Source organism: Alternaria ventricosa (genome assembly GCF_023758065.1).
Source record: "Alternaria ventricosa strain BMP 2768 chromosome Unknown scaffold_11, whole genome shotgun sequence".
Lineage (NCBI taxonomy): Eukaryota > Fungi > Ascomycota > Dothideomycetes > Pleosporales > Pleosporaceae > Alternaria > Alternaria ventricosa.
In genome coordinates this window covers 1,083,441-1,099,399 of record NW_026055691.1, presented here as the reverse complement: position 1 = coordinate 1,099,399, position 15,959 = coordinate 1,083,441, and the positions used below count along the sequence as shown (strand labels likewise).

Genomic DNA, 15,959 nt, shown 5'->3' with positions numbered 1-15,959 from the left:
CGATCCAGAAGTACCAAACGCCCATCGCGTACCTGAAGCCGCTAACCTCGGGACGTACAATGAAGCGAGCGAATCACCCAGCTCCCTAGTCATGGTCCCGGTGGCCTTTCGCTGTGTTCCCCTGGCCTAACCGCCTGGCGCTGTCATACCTCCCCTTTCCATGTACTACGGTAAGCGCAAAACTATGCTCCAATGCTCCAACGCTCCAAGACGTCTTCTTGGTCGACTCTCGAGAAGCAGGATTCAATTGGTCTCGTGTTTTCGCGATACTGGGCCCGGCCAGACTCGCATCCGGAGACCTGGTCCAACTGTCGTGTCATCTCCCGCGTGGCCGTCTGTCTACCGTCAGGCCGCCCCTGGCAGCGGATCCGAACGGCCATCCTTCCCCTTCTGTTCGGAACGTTGGACACTCATCGGCAGACTAATTGCCGGCAGAGTGAAGTCCTCGCTGTCGGCGAATAAGCCCAGCTGGCTGTGCTTCAATTCAGTCCTTGCTGAGCTTACTGCAGATAACCTGCATCTTCATTCTGCATACGCAACCGCCACAGTCAGTCCGAGAGCTTCTGCATACTAAGTTCTCAGCAAGTTTCAACCTGGATTCCGAAATGAATAGCCCGGGCTGGGCCTAATCGATTGCATCGGTGCCACGAGGTAAGCAAATTGCCCCTCACCCGCCGCCTGCCGTTGTACGCTGAGGATGATCATCTCCAGCCCGTCCGCGAAATTGCTGTAGGATCGACGCCACTCCAGCCCTGTGAGACAACAGTATCCTATTCGCTAACACTGTCCCGTCACACGCGACAGGGTCGCGCCCACGATATTTATCCTCTTCAGCGCCTTGTCAACAAATATCCACGCGCTGGTACTTCTGTCCACCTCTTGAACAGGTTTCAGATCTAGCCCAGGCACCGCCTTGCTAACCGACCCCACGATTGTTTCATGCTTCCGTACACACGTCCGTCGAACGCCTCACTGCGGTCCGAGCAGCCATACACTCTTTTGCAAGCTCCACTAACCAAGCATCATCGCTGCAAACCGCCATTGCCGTTATTGTGACAGCGGGTCAGGTTTATCAGGCTGTGGCCTGTCGAATGTAACGACAAACTCCAAAACTTCACCCTTCCGCATTTCCCTGAAAACTCGACCCTTGATGAGTTTCCATATATACATAGAGTTCGTGTGAGGGGTAAGCAGTATGTTCAGTCATCCGGACCTCCAGACTTGCAAGGAGCGCTGCAACTTTCGTTGACGACGTCGACGTCACCGTCATCTTACGTATCCTCCAGTTACGAAAAACCCTTTGTTGCCAAGAAGACGCGCGAAATTGACAATGCAAATTCTGCTCTGGTTCCAAAGCTCCGGCAGCATCTCGCGATCGATCCGTAGATAAATCGAAACTTCGAAAGTAAATCCTTGTCACGGAGACCGAGATGACAAAGCTGTCTAATTTCCGCCGATCATCCGGACAACACCTTTCGCTAACACCCTTCGCTGAGCAGGGTCTTTCTGTGTCAGTGCGGAGACCTTGATTGATCACAATCTAAGTAACGCGCTCTTGCGTGTGATAGTCACAGGGCGTGACCGATGAAAACCCGATGCCCGGAGTCCGACGAGAGGGTTATTGGTTATCCGGATCACAGCAGTCTCATCTATCGTCCCTGTGCGGTTGAGAACTTCAAGAGAGGACGATTTTCAAGCTACGTGTATACGGTCCCGACTTCCGCTCTTTGAGCTTGCACACCAACTTCTGCTTCAATTCGCAAATTTCATACAATCACAATGCTGACCTCTCGTACGGATTTACCAAGTTGCTTCACTCGCGGTGACCTGGGATACGGACTGTCCGCGATGTATGAGTATCCCATGTTCAGTCACCCCTGTAGCCATCGCTGCCTATCACGTCTAACGAGGAAGCGCTGCCTCACTGCATTCTCAAAACCTCGAAGTCAATCCCAAAAATCGCGGCTAGCTTGTGCCGACAGCTTCCATTTTATGTCCAACTCGAACCTGACGAGCAAGGATTGTTATGATGTCCTGATTTTTGACGCTTTGTATAGTTCACATACGGGTATAACAAGCACCCAATAGAATGAAGAAGCCGAACACTCTGCAGTCTACATTGGTAACAAGACCAAAGTTGGCAAGCTCTTAACGCAATGTAGACATCTGGATTACTATTTCTATCCTTCGCTAGAAGTGGGTGTTCAGTCGTTTTGCTGAGATGGGGTCTGAGAAACAACGGGTATCCACAGTCGTCCCTTTCTCATCGGCTGATGCGGAATTACGTCACTACACACTCTCACTCACACCTTCACTCACACGTTACCAGTTTCTCGCTTGCTGCGACTTATTCACTGGCGGAGTCTTAGAGCGCCCGCCTTCCTAGAGAAATTACCCTTGTGTTACTCACTAATGCTCCTTCCTCTTCCTAACTTTACCTTTACACGTCACCCATTCTGCACCTACTCAGATGTTGTTCGGTCCTCTCATGCAACTCGCAGCGCTTGCGACTGCAGCTGTGATCAAGCATAAACCGGATTCCGACTATGTCTTCACCTGCGATACTCCCATCCCCCCTCTCCCCAACGGGACCATGGTCACGAGCTGGGAGCAGTATCTCGACGAAACTGGTGACGATCTCGACTCCGGCGGCCAGGGTGCTGTTGATCACTTTGGTGGCCCTGCCGGTAAAGCTCCGACGAAATGGCCTCGTAACTCAGAGAATTTGGCCAAGATCCCTTACTGCTATTATAACGAGCATGATCGCGATGCGACCCACGAGGTCATCGAGGCCGCTATCAAGTCGTGGATGAGGTGCGTGTACATCAAGTACGACCATCAATTAATCATTGACAATGAACTCTTAGTTACCTTGGTCCTCCAGGAAAGGAATCTGGTCACGCAATTAGTTTCGAAGAGCTCTTGGATAAGGGAGAGCCAGTATACTGTTACGAGCCGCATCCGAACGACCCAGAACCCGACTTCCCTTGGTTTTATAACAAACATCTCACTAACGAGATCGTAACGATCATCGTGAACAAGGGAGCGACCGGTTGGGGAGCTGGTGTAGGTCTAAGGGCTGACCAGTCGTTTCCCTGGGGAAACATGCTCTACGTCCCGGATACTGGTGATCTTGTGAACGTGGAGTGGGCGGCTATGCACGAGCTTGGTCATGTCATGGGTGAGTAGTCATGTACGATTAGGCCACTGACGAAGGTGCTAACGAAAGCCAGGTATGGCGCATGAACACCAGCGTGCTGATAGAGACAACTATATCGTTGTCAAGCCCGAGTTGTTGGACGATTTCGAACAGGTCAGTATAAACCGCCAGAACATAACCAACCATTTCTGACTCGGAATAGTGTTACGAGCGCGCCCACGCAAAGAACTCTCGAGTTACCAAAGAAAACGTATGCGCCTCCCTGCGATATTCACTTCGGAACCAGTGTATGTGCAGAGAGATCATCAAAGGCATGGCCGAATTCTATCTCCCACTCTTTGCCTTCGACAAATACGACATCGATAGCATCATGCATTATCCAAGCGCTCTTGGTGGTACACAGAAGTGCCAACTGTACAGCGGTGAGGAGGACACTGCTGATTGTCCTATTCAAGTTTACAGGAACTTTGAGGACCATAGCCAAGGGACTACGAAGATTACGCCGAACTTGCATCCGTCTGCGCAGGATATAGCGTGGGTTAAGAAGGTGTATGCTTGGGATGAGATGGGTGGAACGCCAGATGCGACAAAGTCATCCACTGCCGTCGCAACGTCATCGACCGCTGTATAAAGCTTCGAGCTATTACGTGGGGGCGGCGATGGAAGATTGCTGGACAGACTGAGAGACCGAGGTAATTAAGATGCTTCCTAAAACACGTTCGATGTTCAATCATGCCTGTATATTGTCAAAGCCAAAGTTTGACGATCTCAACTTTTGGATGATGCAATGAACCTTAGTGGGGGTGGCACGGCAGGTACCTAGGCAGCTCCGTCATGGCAGTCACTCTTTGCACGCTTCCCCATCCCATCTCAATGTGCTCATCACTTGATGCACGCGCGTTGATAACAAGTACAAATCCATTGATAATTTGAGTATCGACACAAATGTGAGTTCTCGTGGACTTCAGGTACACAGCCTCGTTTTGATGTGCTGTGCGACACAATCTCTCTTATTGGCTATCGGTGGCGCTCGCAGGGTCTCACTGCCTCAGTCACTGCATGATGGCTAGGATCTTCCGAAGGCTGAGCAGGAAGACAGGGCTAGCACGTCATGTACATAAAACGTGATGCCCAGCAGCGCTCACTCACTCTACTATCCGTCAGGATGGATAAACTCTTGAAATCATACCAAGGCTTTTTGCGCTACCCTGCGAACGTTTTGGAGACCGACTTAGGCGCTGATATTCTGCAAGCGCATAACACCAGGTTGAATCACCAAAAGGACCGCCTATTCGTGAATGAGTCACAAGCTACAGTAAGCTACCTTGATCGCACTGACGGTATCCAAGGTATGTATTCTTTGCTCTTGAATTTGATCGTCGCACCGCTACTAAAACTCTAAAGCCTCGACTCTAAAAACCTGGAACAGTCTCAACGATGTTAAGCTTCAACTGGGAGAGGCTTCCCAAATCGAGCAAAAGAGGTTTTGTTGCCGGTTTCTGTAAGCTGAGTCAATCTGCGAGCATGTTTGATTCTCACTGTTTTTCAGATTTCTACATGCTGAACTCGACGGGGCTCCTCTAAAGATAACCTTGGAAATGCTCATGTTATTGTTCACTTATCACCAAGTCCTACCGTCGTTCCTGGATTTCATATTTGCGTTCGGACGTCAAACCCACCCTCAAGTTTTCCTGTTCAGCGATTTCAGACGACTTGATCGTAAACCCCTGTTTTGGGCAGGGACACTCACGGAGCGACCTTCTGGCGCAGCTGGGTATGAAGAAATTCGTCTTTACAATCTGAGGTCCGTCGAGAGACTATCAGGGGGCAGTGCTACACCTCTACCTTGGGCTGTCCGCCAGACTGCAATATATCAAACTTACGACCCTGAAACCGGTAACGCGTTGTGGGTTGTAGTGAAGGGTAACAGAGTTCTAGAACGCCGTATCAGCCAAGCTTGTGCTCAAAGATCAAGATATCACCCTGAGAGACATGTCGATATGGTGGTTATTGCCCTCTTGGTACATTCCCTGATTGCAGAATGGTCGAGGGAAGATTGGGGTTGGTATCTCGATGACTTGGAGGATCGATCGCAGAAGCTGACACGGAAGGTACTTTTCGCCCGACTCAGCGACGCACCCCAAGACAGCCCCTCTCATCTTTCGACCCAAGAACCCATGTTCGCAGGAAATGACACGTTGGCCAACAGCCGTCTCGAAACGCTATCAAACTTTGCATCTGGCGATGTTGTGCACAATAACGCGTCCAAAGCCGAGGGCTCCGCCCACCCACTATTGGCGGTATCTACATGGTTACACGAAAAGGTCGGCCTTCACAACGACTCGAAGAAATCCCCAATTCACAAAAACCAAGCTTCTGTTTCAATGAATGACTTGGACCAGGGTATCTCGACAAAGGAGCAGCACTACAACGCGGAGGACACTCAAAGACCTGAAGATTTCTGTCAATCACAAATCACATTTGATGATCTCCAGCAGATCCAACTTTTACAAGAGAAAGTAGAAGAAGCACTACTCATTGGACAGTTAAACGTCCAAGTCCTACAACGTCTCTCACCCTCCGAAATTGGGTCTCGATTCTATAATGATAATGACCGCGAATATCCTGGTATGCAGGCTGAACTACAACGGTTTTCCACATGCATCAGGAGAACGATAAACGAGTTTGAAGCCTCACGCCCTCAACTCGAGTCCATGCTGAAGCTACTGGCGAACAGAAAGGATCTTGTAAGTAGTCACCCCATCGCATGTAAACGGCTCAAGACAGAGCTTCAGTCACTGGGTGACGTTTGTACACCTTCCTCCGCGCTAACACCACACCAGCTCAAAGACACCCTCCAATACCGCAGCGTCAAAGCCAACGAAGAAACAGCAAACAAGACGAGACAAGAGGCTACGTCCATGAAGATCATCACATCAGTGACTCTGTTCTTCCTTCCAGCGACTTTCATCGCAGTAAGCTCATCCTCCACATACACTTTCATCCCCAGCTAACTCCCACCCAGACATTCATGAGCACCAACATCGTCTCCTACGAAAACGGCAACAGTAACATCGAGACGGGCGGATTGAAGACCTACCTCGCTATCACGTTGCCCTTGACGGCACTCACGTTCCTGGCTTGGTACGTCATCTATAGGTACGCTAGGGAAACGGGCTTCTCGCGCAGCCGAGGTAGGCATGAGGGTGAGAATGGTCAGCAGTTTGTGTGAGCTCAGTGTATGGCGGAATGTTGTGTGGTGATCATGGGGGTGGAACATCACCACAGAGAAATAGTAGTAATGATGGAACGACTTCATATTGTACATTCATACATACATCACGCACGACCAGCCCTATGCCAGCAATGCTCTTTCTCCCGTATCGTCACCATCGTCATCGTCACCCATTCACCTCAGTTATTCCTCTTACTCTTCTCCTTCCCCTTCTTCGCCTTCTTCCCTTTCCCCCCCTTCCCCTCCCCATCATCCTCACTCGCCCTCTTCCCATTCCCCTTTCCATTCGCAGCCGGCTCCAACGCAGCATCCGCATCCTCATCCTTGACGAGCAACTCATTGAGCGCATCATTAAAGTTCTCCATCTCGCATATCTCGCCAATCTTGACGCGCATGTAGTCGAATGCAATAGCGACCTTCATATCCTTGTTGCGCACCTTGATGACGCGGGCGTTTTCCTGGAGCGAGGACGAAGTTTCCTTAGGGAGGGAGGGTATGGGTTTTGCTGGGCCCGGGGCAGGGGCTGTAGAAGAGGGGATGCTGGGGTGCATGTCCATGTTGTCTGCGTTTTCGGTTGTGGGGTCGACTTCGGCGTCGTCGTCTTCCATGGGCACGTCTTCGGCGACTTCTTGGGGGTTGAGAAGTGGGTCTGCTTCCTCGCCATCCGTGACGGTTTGCAGGACGGGGATTTTCTGGTAGCGCTGGCTGAAATGCGTGAGGACTACTGATTTCGCGTTCATCGCCGCGCCGATACCGAGTGCTTCGGAAGTGGTGGAGTGTTTCTTGGCCTTTGCGTCGCCTTGTAGCTCGTCATCGAAAGTCGCTTCGTGGATGAGGACTGTGGTGTCTACTCCGATCTTGGCGAAGTGGCCGCTTGGTCTGCAATCGCCTGAGTAGCTGACCTTGAGTGGCTTGATTTGTTCAAGGTCTGCTGGGTCACGTGGGAATGTGATCGAAACAGCCATGGCACCGTGGCAATGCGCAACTCTGGAAGCTTGTATTTCGTTGAAGCCAAATAGTTTCTCATACTGTTCTTTCGGTATGGCTGCATTCTCAGATAGTGTCTTTCCGAACGAGTTCAGTATAGACAACCTTGAGCCATTCTTGTATTCGTTGGGAGTGATCTGAAGAGGAAGAATTCGACTGTAGCCAAAGTCCTCGATGGCTGAGTATTCGTTAAGCCATTGGAGCATACCGCTGTGAGATATGACGGCAAGACCGTATGCGCTAGGGTCTATGTTGCTCGCGGAAGGGTCCAGGGGCTGGGAGTTTGGAACAGCATTGTGTGCTACTTGATACCAAGCACGAATCACTGCTGCTGTGCCTAGGTGGTGATCGGCATGCAAGTGACTGATCCAGATCATACGCAGATTCTTGAAGATATCGACAAGCTCTTCGTGGGGAAAGACCCTTGAAAGCTGACCCAACGTGTTCTCTCCGCAATCCAAGAGGTAGTTGCCGATGCCAGGAACACGCACCAATGTGGAAGATACATTACGGTACTTGGACGGTAGGGCAGAACCTGTTCCGAGTGTCGTTACCTCAGTGTCACGACGCGCTAGTAGCTTACCCCATATCTGCATCTCTCTGCTTTTGCTTTTGACCTCGGCTTGAGCTTTCTGAGCCAACTCGAGAACCTCAGGTGGGGTTGTAAGCTCCACCTCATTGGGCACGAAGTGACTAGATATGGTGTTTTTCTTTGTGGCAAACTGTGGCATGAGATTAAAGCCAAAACCTCGGTCAGCGCGGATGGCTCCGGAGGGCAACGACGACGCTGTCGACATGCCAGTCCTGTATATACTTGTCTGCGGTACAGTAGTGTTGTCGAAAACGGGTGTGCGATATCTTGAAGGATCAATCTGCCCAAGTCGCGTAGCTTGTCCTGCTACCGAGTCGTTTGCGATGCGATTCGGCGCAGTATCTAGAGACGATATTACGTGTTCTACGTTGTCCATCTTGTTCATGAAATTGAGTAGATCCGGGTGACCTACGACGCCGGGACCAAGCATCCAAACGATAGCTCGAATGTCAGTCATAACCTCTGGAGAGCTAAGCTCTTCTCGTTGAAGAGTGCTCTCAATGTATGCAACTGAGGGGATGTCCAAGATGGCGATGCCCTGACCGGGCCTATCAGCGCCCATGACCTGATCTGGGGTAATCATCTCGCCCTCCGCGTTCGGTACCGATATGCCATTGGTGAGCTTTCCGAAATCCGGTCCTGGTTTGACACCTAGCGCTTTCGCGCGTGCGACGTCGAACTGACCACGAGCTGAATGCGATCGCACGATGTAGGAAACACACTCTGGTGCTGGCCTAGTCGGTGGTAGCGCTAGAATCATAGCGCCAGGCCACGGCGTCCGGGTCCAGACTTTAATGTCAGGAAGAGGCTCTTTGCCCCCTGGCTTTGGACCTTGGTAGGTCGAGAAGCCGTGTGTATCGGGGTTACGAACGAACATGGCAGCAGGCATTTGTACCTCAGAAATATGGCGTTCTGCCAGTGTATCCATCTTCCAATTCGAATCGAACATGAACTTGATGGTCGCTGTCCGTATCCGGTCGTACCTCAACTCGCGGTCTTCCGGGCTCTCATTTTCGGGAGCCTGGAGTCCGTCAAACGTATTCTCGTGTTCATCGAAGTTCCGTCGCCGCGTCTCCAAATCAGCCTCCGCTTGCGCATCGACTTCAGAGTTGACAGGCGCTACTGAGAGAGCCCAAACTTTGATGTTCTCGTCCTCCCACGTCGGAACTATAGCACCATTGCCGTCCTTCTCGGGTGACTGTTTCACGTACTCGGTCGCATTGATGGGTATGCCCTTTCTGAATATGAACCTCCGACACGTTGCTAGTGTATGTTTCAGATTCGGGGGTCCGTATATGTCGAAGTGCGGCTTCGCGGGTGCTTCGCCTTTCTTTCCCCGCTCTTGAGCCAGACGAAAGGTATCCATGGCGGTGGTGTAAGAGCTGGTGGTCGAGTCGGCCAATGTGAGCATCATGCCAATCAATCCACCCATGTTCTTCCACTCTGTCCTGCCTGTCATGAAGAAATCTTGCGCCTTCAGCAGACGTGTGCCCTGCTGCACCATCGCCCGCTGGGTGCCCTCTGCCAGGTTGCCGAAAACATAGTGCTTGCTTGCCGTCCGCAGCACGAGCGTTGTTCCCGGCGTATCGGCCGTAGGCGTTGTGACGACCTCAACGCTGCACGACATGTCTTTTGTTCTCAAGAACTCGGTTCTATTGAACTCCGCAGGAGGCTTTGTATGTTTGTTCTTGGGCTCGAGGAGTTCAGGGTTCGGCGGTTGCGTAAGGTAGCATGAGGCTGATGCGATTGGAGCTTTGGGGGGTTGATATATCAGACGTGTGAGTACCTTCGCTTCTGCTAGGTGATTCGCCTTGCCGCTTTTCGTGTGTTTAGATGCAACTGGTTGAGGATCGAGGGGTAAGCGGTAGATCTTCGAATACGTTCGAATGGAGGGGCGAAACCGAGGAGTAGCTCTGGAGCGGAGAGTAAAGGCAGCGAAATTCGTATGGGCTATGGGCCGACCGTATCGTGGGCGCAATGCGAAGAATGGGACATTAGTCGTAATGGTCGTAGCTCGCTCCGTGGCGCTAATTATGGAAGCCAACTTGACGAAGGGAAGGAATGACACGAGAAGCAACTATGTACAGCCCTGGAAGCATCAGGGTGAGAGAGCGCATGCAACGAGTCGAAATGATGCGCGTCACTTTTCGCGATGCGTCAACGATCAAGGCTAGATTTAGGCGAAGTAGAGGCCCGTGCGAACTAAACCCGAGCGGACTTGTTCCGCAACACACCAACTTTCTGTCCATCACTCCATCTTGATCAAGACGCTGTTTTCACCGGGTATCATTATTCGTCTGAACTATACTACTTTTTGTTCCTCATGTGGAATCATCGTACGCCCCAAACACTCATCGTTTGACCCATTCTAGGCATTCTTCTTCCGGAGCGCTCCACCATCAACAGTAATGTCCTGACCGGTCACGAAGCCTGCCTCGATGAGGTACAACGCAGCATCAGCGATATCCTTCGGCCTTCCAGCCCTGTTGGTCGGGTGGTCAGAGACGTCCTTCTCACTAATCTGGCCTGCCCAGTCAGCCCCGTTCTCATCGCCTTCCTTGCTCTCGTGTGCGACCTTGATGCGTCCGGGGGCGATAAGGTTGACTCGAATGCCCAGGCTACCCAGGCTGATTGCCATGGAGTGCATCAAACCAAGCTGACCTGATTTACTTGAAGCATAGCCTTCCTGGTTCGGGTCAGACTGATGTGCACGGAAGGAGCCGATGTGGATGATGCATGGGCCTGCAGGACTGGAGTTGTTGGCGTTCTGGATGTGTGCGCCGTGTTCAACATCAGATGCTCGGGCTTTCATGTAGGGGATACAAGCTTGTGACATGGCGAAGGGACCAGTGAGGTTGGTGTCGATGTACGCTTTCCACTCATCAATGGTCGAGAGGTCCTCCATGGTCTTGCCATCCTTCCACTGCGGAGACGCGATTCCGCCATTGTTGATCAACACATCAATGCGGTCGTTGAAGAACTTGGCCGCCTCTTTGACTTTGGCACGGATGTCTTCGACGTCGCGAAGGTCGCAGATCGCCGAACCAAGCCTACCATCGGCGTAGTACTGCTTGAGGTGGACTTTGGTGGTGTGTTCGAGCTCGTCTTCATCGATGTCGAAGATGTAGGCGTGGTGGCCAGCTTCGAGCATCATCCGAGTCAATGCTCGACCGATGCCTCGTGCACCGCCTGAAATGATGATGTTCTTGTATAGCGCGGGTGCTGGTGCTTGGCCTGCCATCTTGAGGGTCTTGAAATGTGGAGTTGGTATTGTTTGGTATGGAGACGTTTTCGCGGGGTGTGAACTTCGCGTAGCTGTTGTTTGTTTAAGTACGTTGCTCTGACGTCACGTCTCAACACATCGTTTATCGCCACGACGTGTGCTGCACAAGATCTTGAAATCGTAAAATTCTACGAGGATCTCATTTTTGCGGGTCTTTCACTTATCAAAAGTTCTAGGCCAAAATCTTGCATGGTGTTGTGTTGTACAGTTTGTCAAGGGAAGACGATTTACCTTCCAAATGTAGTACGACTCGAGTACAACTTAATCATAAACCAGACCTTCTAAATACGATGATCCAAAGCAGTTCGCAGGACAAGTGATATGATGTTACCAGTGCTCGATATTATCACGTTCTCGTGAAATCTGGGGCCACCTTGGCTAGTCATAAATCGAGTGGAGAGAAGCCAGTATCTTGAGCGTACGGCCACCTCATACAAGTAAGAACCGGAGCAGATATGCGGACTGCACTATGATAGGCCAAATTATATAGAAGGTAGACAAAGATCCGGCGTGAACGTAGACTCTAGGGTGTTCAGTGTTTTTCGTGTATGAGACGCGGCATGATGCATGAAGCAGAGCCGCCTCCATGATAACATGTCCAGTGCAACCGCCCCTTCCCGGTCTGTCAACAAAGTCGGAGAGGTGGAAGTGAGTGATGAGAGGGTAGCCACTGCCTCGTTTCAACGACACTGCCTGGTAACGAGCCCACGTGGCAGAAGGTCGCTACCATCTCATCTGAACCAGAACTCAGCAAGGCACTCATCCATAATTAATTTCTCGCTCATACACATCTCACCAACTCTACACAAAACATACCCACGAATACGTCTGCAATATGGTTCACGCCTCTACAGTCGCCGACCCCCAGTGCGTCCACGCCATGGTCGCTGAAGACATTCTCAAGTTTGTTGCTGGCCTCGCTGTCTACGCCTTGCTCGCGTTTGATGTCTTTTTCAACATGACCAGCGAGAACAAGTACCCAGCAGTGTTGGCGTGGCTAGTCCTCATTCCGGTATGTACATCTGAAGATCGGGTTCTGTAGCAACAATCGGTTCTAATACTTTTTTTTCAGGTCTGTCTATTTGTCCTCATATTCACTGTCATCGACCACGTAAACGCGATCTCCAAGAAGTACAAACTCAGCAATGCCATCGTCACCGGGCTCCAATACATGCTCGGTTCCATCCACCTACTGGTATTTACATCGATGTGTGCGGCGCTTCGGTTTGCAATCCCGAAAGGCTACCTACTGGTCTGGTCTTCCTTCTTTGTGCTACCGGTAAGTCCTGTTGGTAGAACGTGTGTTACCATTCTGACTCTTTGTAGGTCTGTGGCTTCCTCTTTGCCGCCGCCATCGACGCTGCGTTCGGAAACTGATAGGTGGAATATGGCTGGCCGTGTATTCATATCAGAGAGGGGCGGCTTCAGTCGGATATGCGCAAACTTTTGAAAGATGGCGAGGTGGGGAAAGTAAAGCAAGGATTGACAAACATTTGATGGAGAGAATCATGTCACCGTAGTACACCTCTGAGTGAACGTAAAAATCGCATCCATAGATCTTTTATCAAAACACGACAACCAAATCCCTCCTGACGCCAGTGAACACCGAGTTCCGTCAAAGTACAGGTATATGACCACATGCATGCAATCGTTTGAAATCAGAAAAGCGCCGTCAGCCTCTTGCAGCTCGATATTCCGTCTATTGCGAACGCTGGTATACACCAACAACCATGGCGTGGTCACGCTCGAAGGGCTCAAGAGTGAGCTGCTCCTTGGGCTTGATGCCCATCTCTCGTAGCTTGTTGACTTCCTGTGCGAAGACGGCCTCGGGGGCAGCGGTAGAGTCGATACAGTTGGCCTTGATGGAGATGACGATACCACCTCCGACCTTGAGGAAGAGTCCGGCGTTGAGACCGACGATACGGGCTTGATCGGGCTGGGCAACGTCGGCGAAAATGCAGTCGACCATGCCGACGAGCATGCGGTACTTGAGAGGGTGACGGGCTGCGAATCGTTAGCGAATGTCAGGAAGATGGAACGCGAAATACATACCATCCTCAACGATGGGGATGACGTTGGTGCGGTGGGTAGCCATGTTGATCAGATCACGGCCGGAGCGGTGCGAGAACTCAACAGCGAAGACGGTTCCCTCAGGTCCGACGATATCAGCAACGTGGGAAACTGATGTTCCGGAAGCAGCACCGAGGTACAGGACCTTGGAGCCGGGACCCATGTAGATGTTGTCGACACCACCCAAGATACCAGCGGCCAACTTGGAGCGGAAGGGGTTCCAGACACGGTACTCTGTGCTGGAAGGGGCTTCGGTCTCGCCGTCCTTGGGCGCGGTGCTGGCACCAACGCTGATGCGCTTCTCTCCGTAGACGGACTCGCCGGGGGTCAAGTTCTTGGTAACGAGGAGATCCTCCTTTCCGCGAGCGACGAAGACACCGGCGTGACGATGGCTATAGAAATGGTTAGCAGCTGTCTTCCCGCTTTATAACTGACTGGACTTACGGCTCAACAATGACCTTGGCTCCTCCGCGCGCTCCTCCACGGGCACCTCCTCGGGGCGCACCACGGCCTCTTGGAGCTCCGCGACCACGAGGAGCACCACCACGGCCGCCACGGTCACCGCCGCCGCGGCCTCCGCCGAAGCCACCACGTCCACCCCTGGGGGTGAAGCCACCGCGACCACCACGGTCACCACCAAATCCACCACGTCCGCCGCCGCCACGACCGCCTCTGTGAGAAGTTAGAACTGCGCTGCAGATAAATGTTCGTATGTGGGTGCGGAGAAGCTCGTAGTTCCCAAATCATTCTGAAGACAGCTCAGAAAGAACGAGCTTCTCCGTAGCGTGAAGCGCGCATGCTGAGCGAGCAGACGTCGAGATATGTAGTATCTGCAATCACATCTTGCTCAACATGCCGCGGTTCGCGCATTGTTCATATTGCGATGGGATTTCGAGGCTTGCGGAAGTCGTACCTGGGAGTGAAAGCCATTGCTGAAAGTTGTCGGGATAGTTCGAGTAGGTTATGGAATGCGAAAGCTACTGCGCGAGGTTAGTCTTGAGATGGCAGAGCAAAAATATCAGCCCAAGTACCTCTGGGTGCTCTATTCCACTATATGCGCGTTGACTGTGCGCGTTGAAGTGGCTGTGGGTACGGTATGTCGCGGTAGATGCGATGGGTGCAGCTTTGAAGTTCGCAGAGCTACATTTTTTCAAAAGTAGCGCCAAAACTGCGCAGCCAATCACGTGCGGAAGGCGCAAGCGGCCCGCTATAATGCCGTGGGCGCGACTTTGGCTTTTTTCGGTTGGGTCCGCCACTTAGTCATCAAGGCCACTTTCGCTCGAGAAGTCGTCGAAATTACCTACCACGTCGGCAGTCCACTACTAACAACAGCACAACTCGACAAAATGGTACGTTGCCCGTCGCGATATACTGTCGGATCTTGCACGCACGAACATGGAATTAATTCTTGCAGGTTCGCTACGGTGCCTCCACTATTGACGGCGCAAAGTCTGCTCGCGCCCGCGGCAGCTACCTCCGCGTATCCTTCAAGAACACCCGCGAGACCGCCCAGGCTGTCAACGGCTGGAAGCTCGACCGCGCCCTTACCTACCTCGGAAATGTCCTGGAGCACAAGGAGGCTATTCCCATGAGGCGGTACGCCGGCAGCACTGGACGCACTGCTCAGGGTGAGTAGCCCTTCCCACGATTCGCATAATGCGCAGATGGAACTTAGTACGGGAGGAGGAGCTATCGGGTGTTGGAGATGGAATTGTGTTGGCAATTGCAGGAACACGGGCTGACTTTCGCAGGCAAGGCTTTCGGTGTCTCCAAGGCCCGCTGGCCCGTCAAGTCCGCTGAGATCCTCATCGGTCTCCTCAAGAACGCCGAGGCCAACGCCGACACCAAGGGTCTTGACACCAGCAACCTGATCATCAAGCACATCCAGGTCAACCAGGCCCCCAAGCAGCGAAGGCGCACTTACCGTGCTCACGGACGTGTATGTAAACACCGGCCCACAGGCGCACTCCTCTCTAACAAGACTAGATCAACCCGTACATGAGCAACCCCTCGCACATCGAGCTCATCCTCACCGAGGCCGCCGAAGTTGTCCAGAAGTCCCCCCAGACCCTCGAGCGCCGCATGAACTCCAGGCAGCGTGGCCGTGCCGTCCGCAAGGCCATCACTGCTTCTGAGGAGTAGAGGAAGCAAAGGAGGTTGATGTTCCGGCGAAGAAAACGGTCAAGGCATGGGCACGGTTTGGGAGTCAATGAGCGATGAATATTCAGGGTCTTTCCACACTCGTCATGTATTCATGATATGGCACTTCGATTTCTGCGGTGTCTGGTCCGTAAAAATAAATAGGGCCAAGGCCTGTTCCCAAATGTTCAAAGTCGAGACTTCCAAGCCGCAAGTTCACGATGTTCGCCAGTATATTTGATTCCTCTACGATGACAGGATGTTGGATGATTCCAGCGGTACATCCCTCCCAAGGCCCGGCCGGAGTCATCGACACGCTGCTTCTTACAACAGGGTCAGTCTTTTACGCGTGCTCAAAACGAGCTCTGAAGGAACGCTCTGCTTGTTTACGTTCTCGTAAGTACGAACAAGAATTCTGGGAATATTACTAGAGTGAATTTGCAGTACGACGTACAGGAACATGGGCTGGTTTAGCCAACTATGAACGCATGTC

General features: G+C 52.0%; 4 protein-coding genes across 4 annotated transcripts; 2 read left to right on the top strand and 2 right to left on the bottom strand.

Moving 5' to 3' along the window:
• Positions 1-3,235: 3,235 nt before the first annotated feature.
• J4E93_006867 (uncharacterized protein) lies at positions 3,236-3,791 on the top strand (the record flags this gene model as incomplete). Its single annotated transcript, XM_049344777.1, has 2 exons — positions 3,236-3,313; positions 3,363-3,791. 2 exons carry the CDS (start codon positions 3,236-3,238, stop codon positions 3,789-3,791), a joined length of 507 nt encoding a protein of 168 aa, XP_049198431.1.
• Positions 3,792-6,574: 2,783 nt separating this feature from the next.
• Positions 6,575-11,215, bottom strand: J4E93_006866 (uncharacterized protein; the record flags this gene model as incomplete). The annotated part of the gene is made up of 2 exons (XM_049344776.1): positions 6,575-9,711; positions 10,372-11,215. The coding sequence occupies 2 exons, from the start codon at positions 11,213-11,215 to the stop codon at positions 6,575-6,577; spliced, it is 3,981 nt and encodes a 1,326-aa protein (XP_049198430.1).
• Positions 11,216-12,956: 1,741 nt separating this feature from the next.
• On the bottom strand, positions 12,957-14,257 carry NOP1 (Small subunit processome complex component; the record flags this gene model as incomplete). Its single annotated transcript, XM_049344775.1, has 4 exons — positions 12,957-13,261; positions 13,310-13,719; positions 13,772-13,999; positions 14,241-14,257. The coding sequence occupies 4 exons, from the start codon at positions 14,255-14,257 to the stop codon at positions 12,957-12,959; spliced, it is 960 nt and encodes a 319-aa protein (XP_049198429.1).
• A 416-nt stretch (positions 14,258-14,673) lies between these two features.
• RPL17 (60S ribosomal protein L17) lies at positions 14,674-15,469 on the top strand (the record flags this gene model as incomplete). Its single annotated transcript, XM_049344774.1, has 4 exons — positions 14,674-14,676; positions 14,742-14,955; positions 15,079-15,266; positions 15,314-15,469. The coding sequence occupies 4 exons, from the start codon at positions 14,674-14,676 to the stop codon at positions 15,467-15,469; spliced, it is 561 nt and encodes a 186-aa protein (XP_049198428.1).
• Between the last annotated feature and the right edge of the window lie 490 nt (positions 15,470-15,959).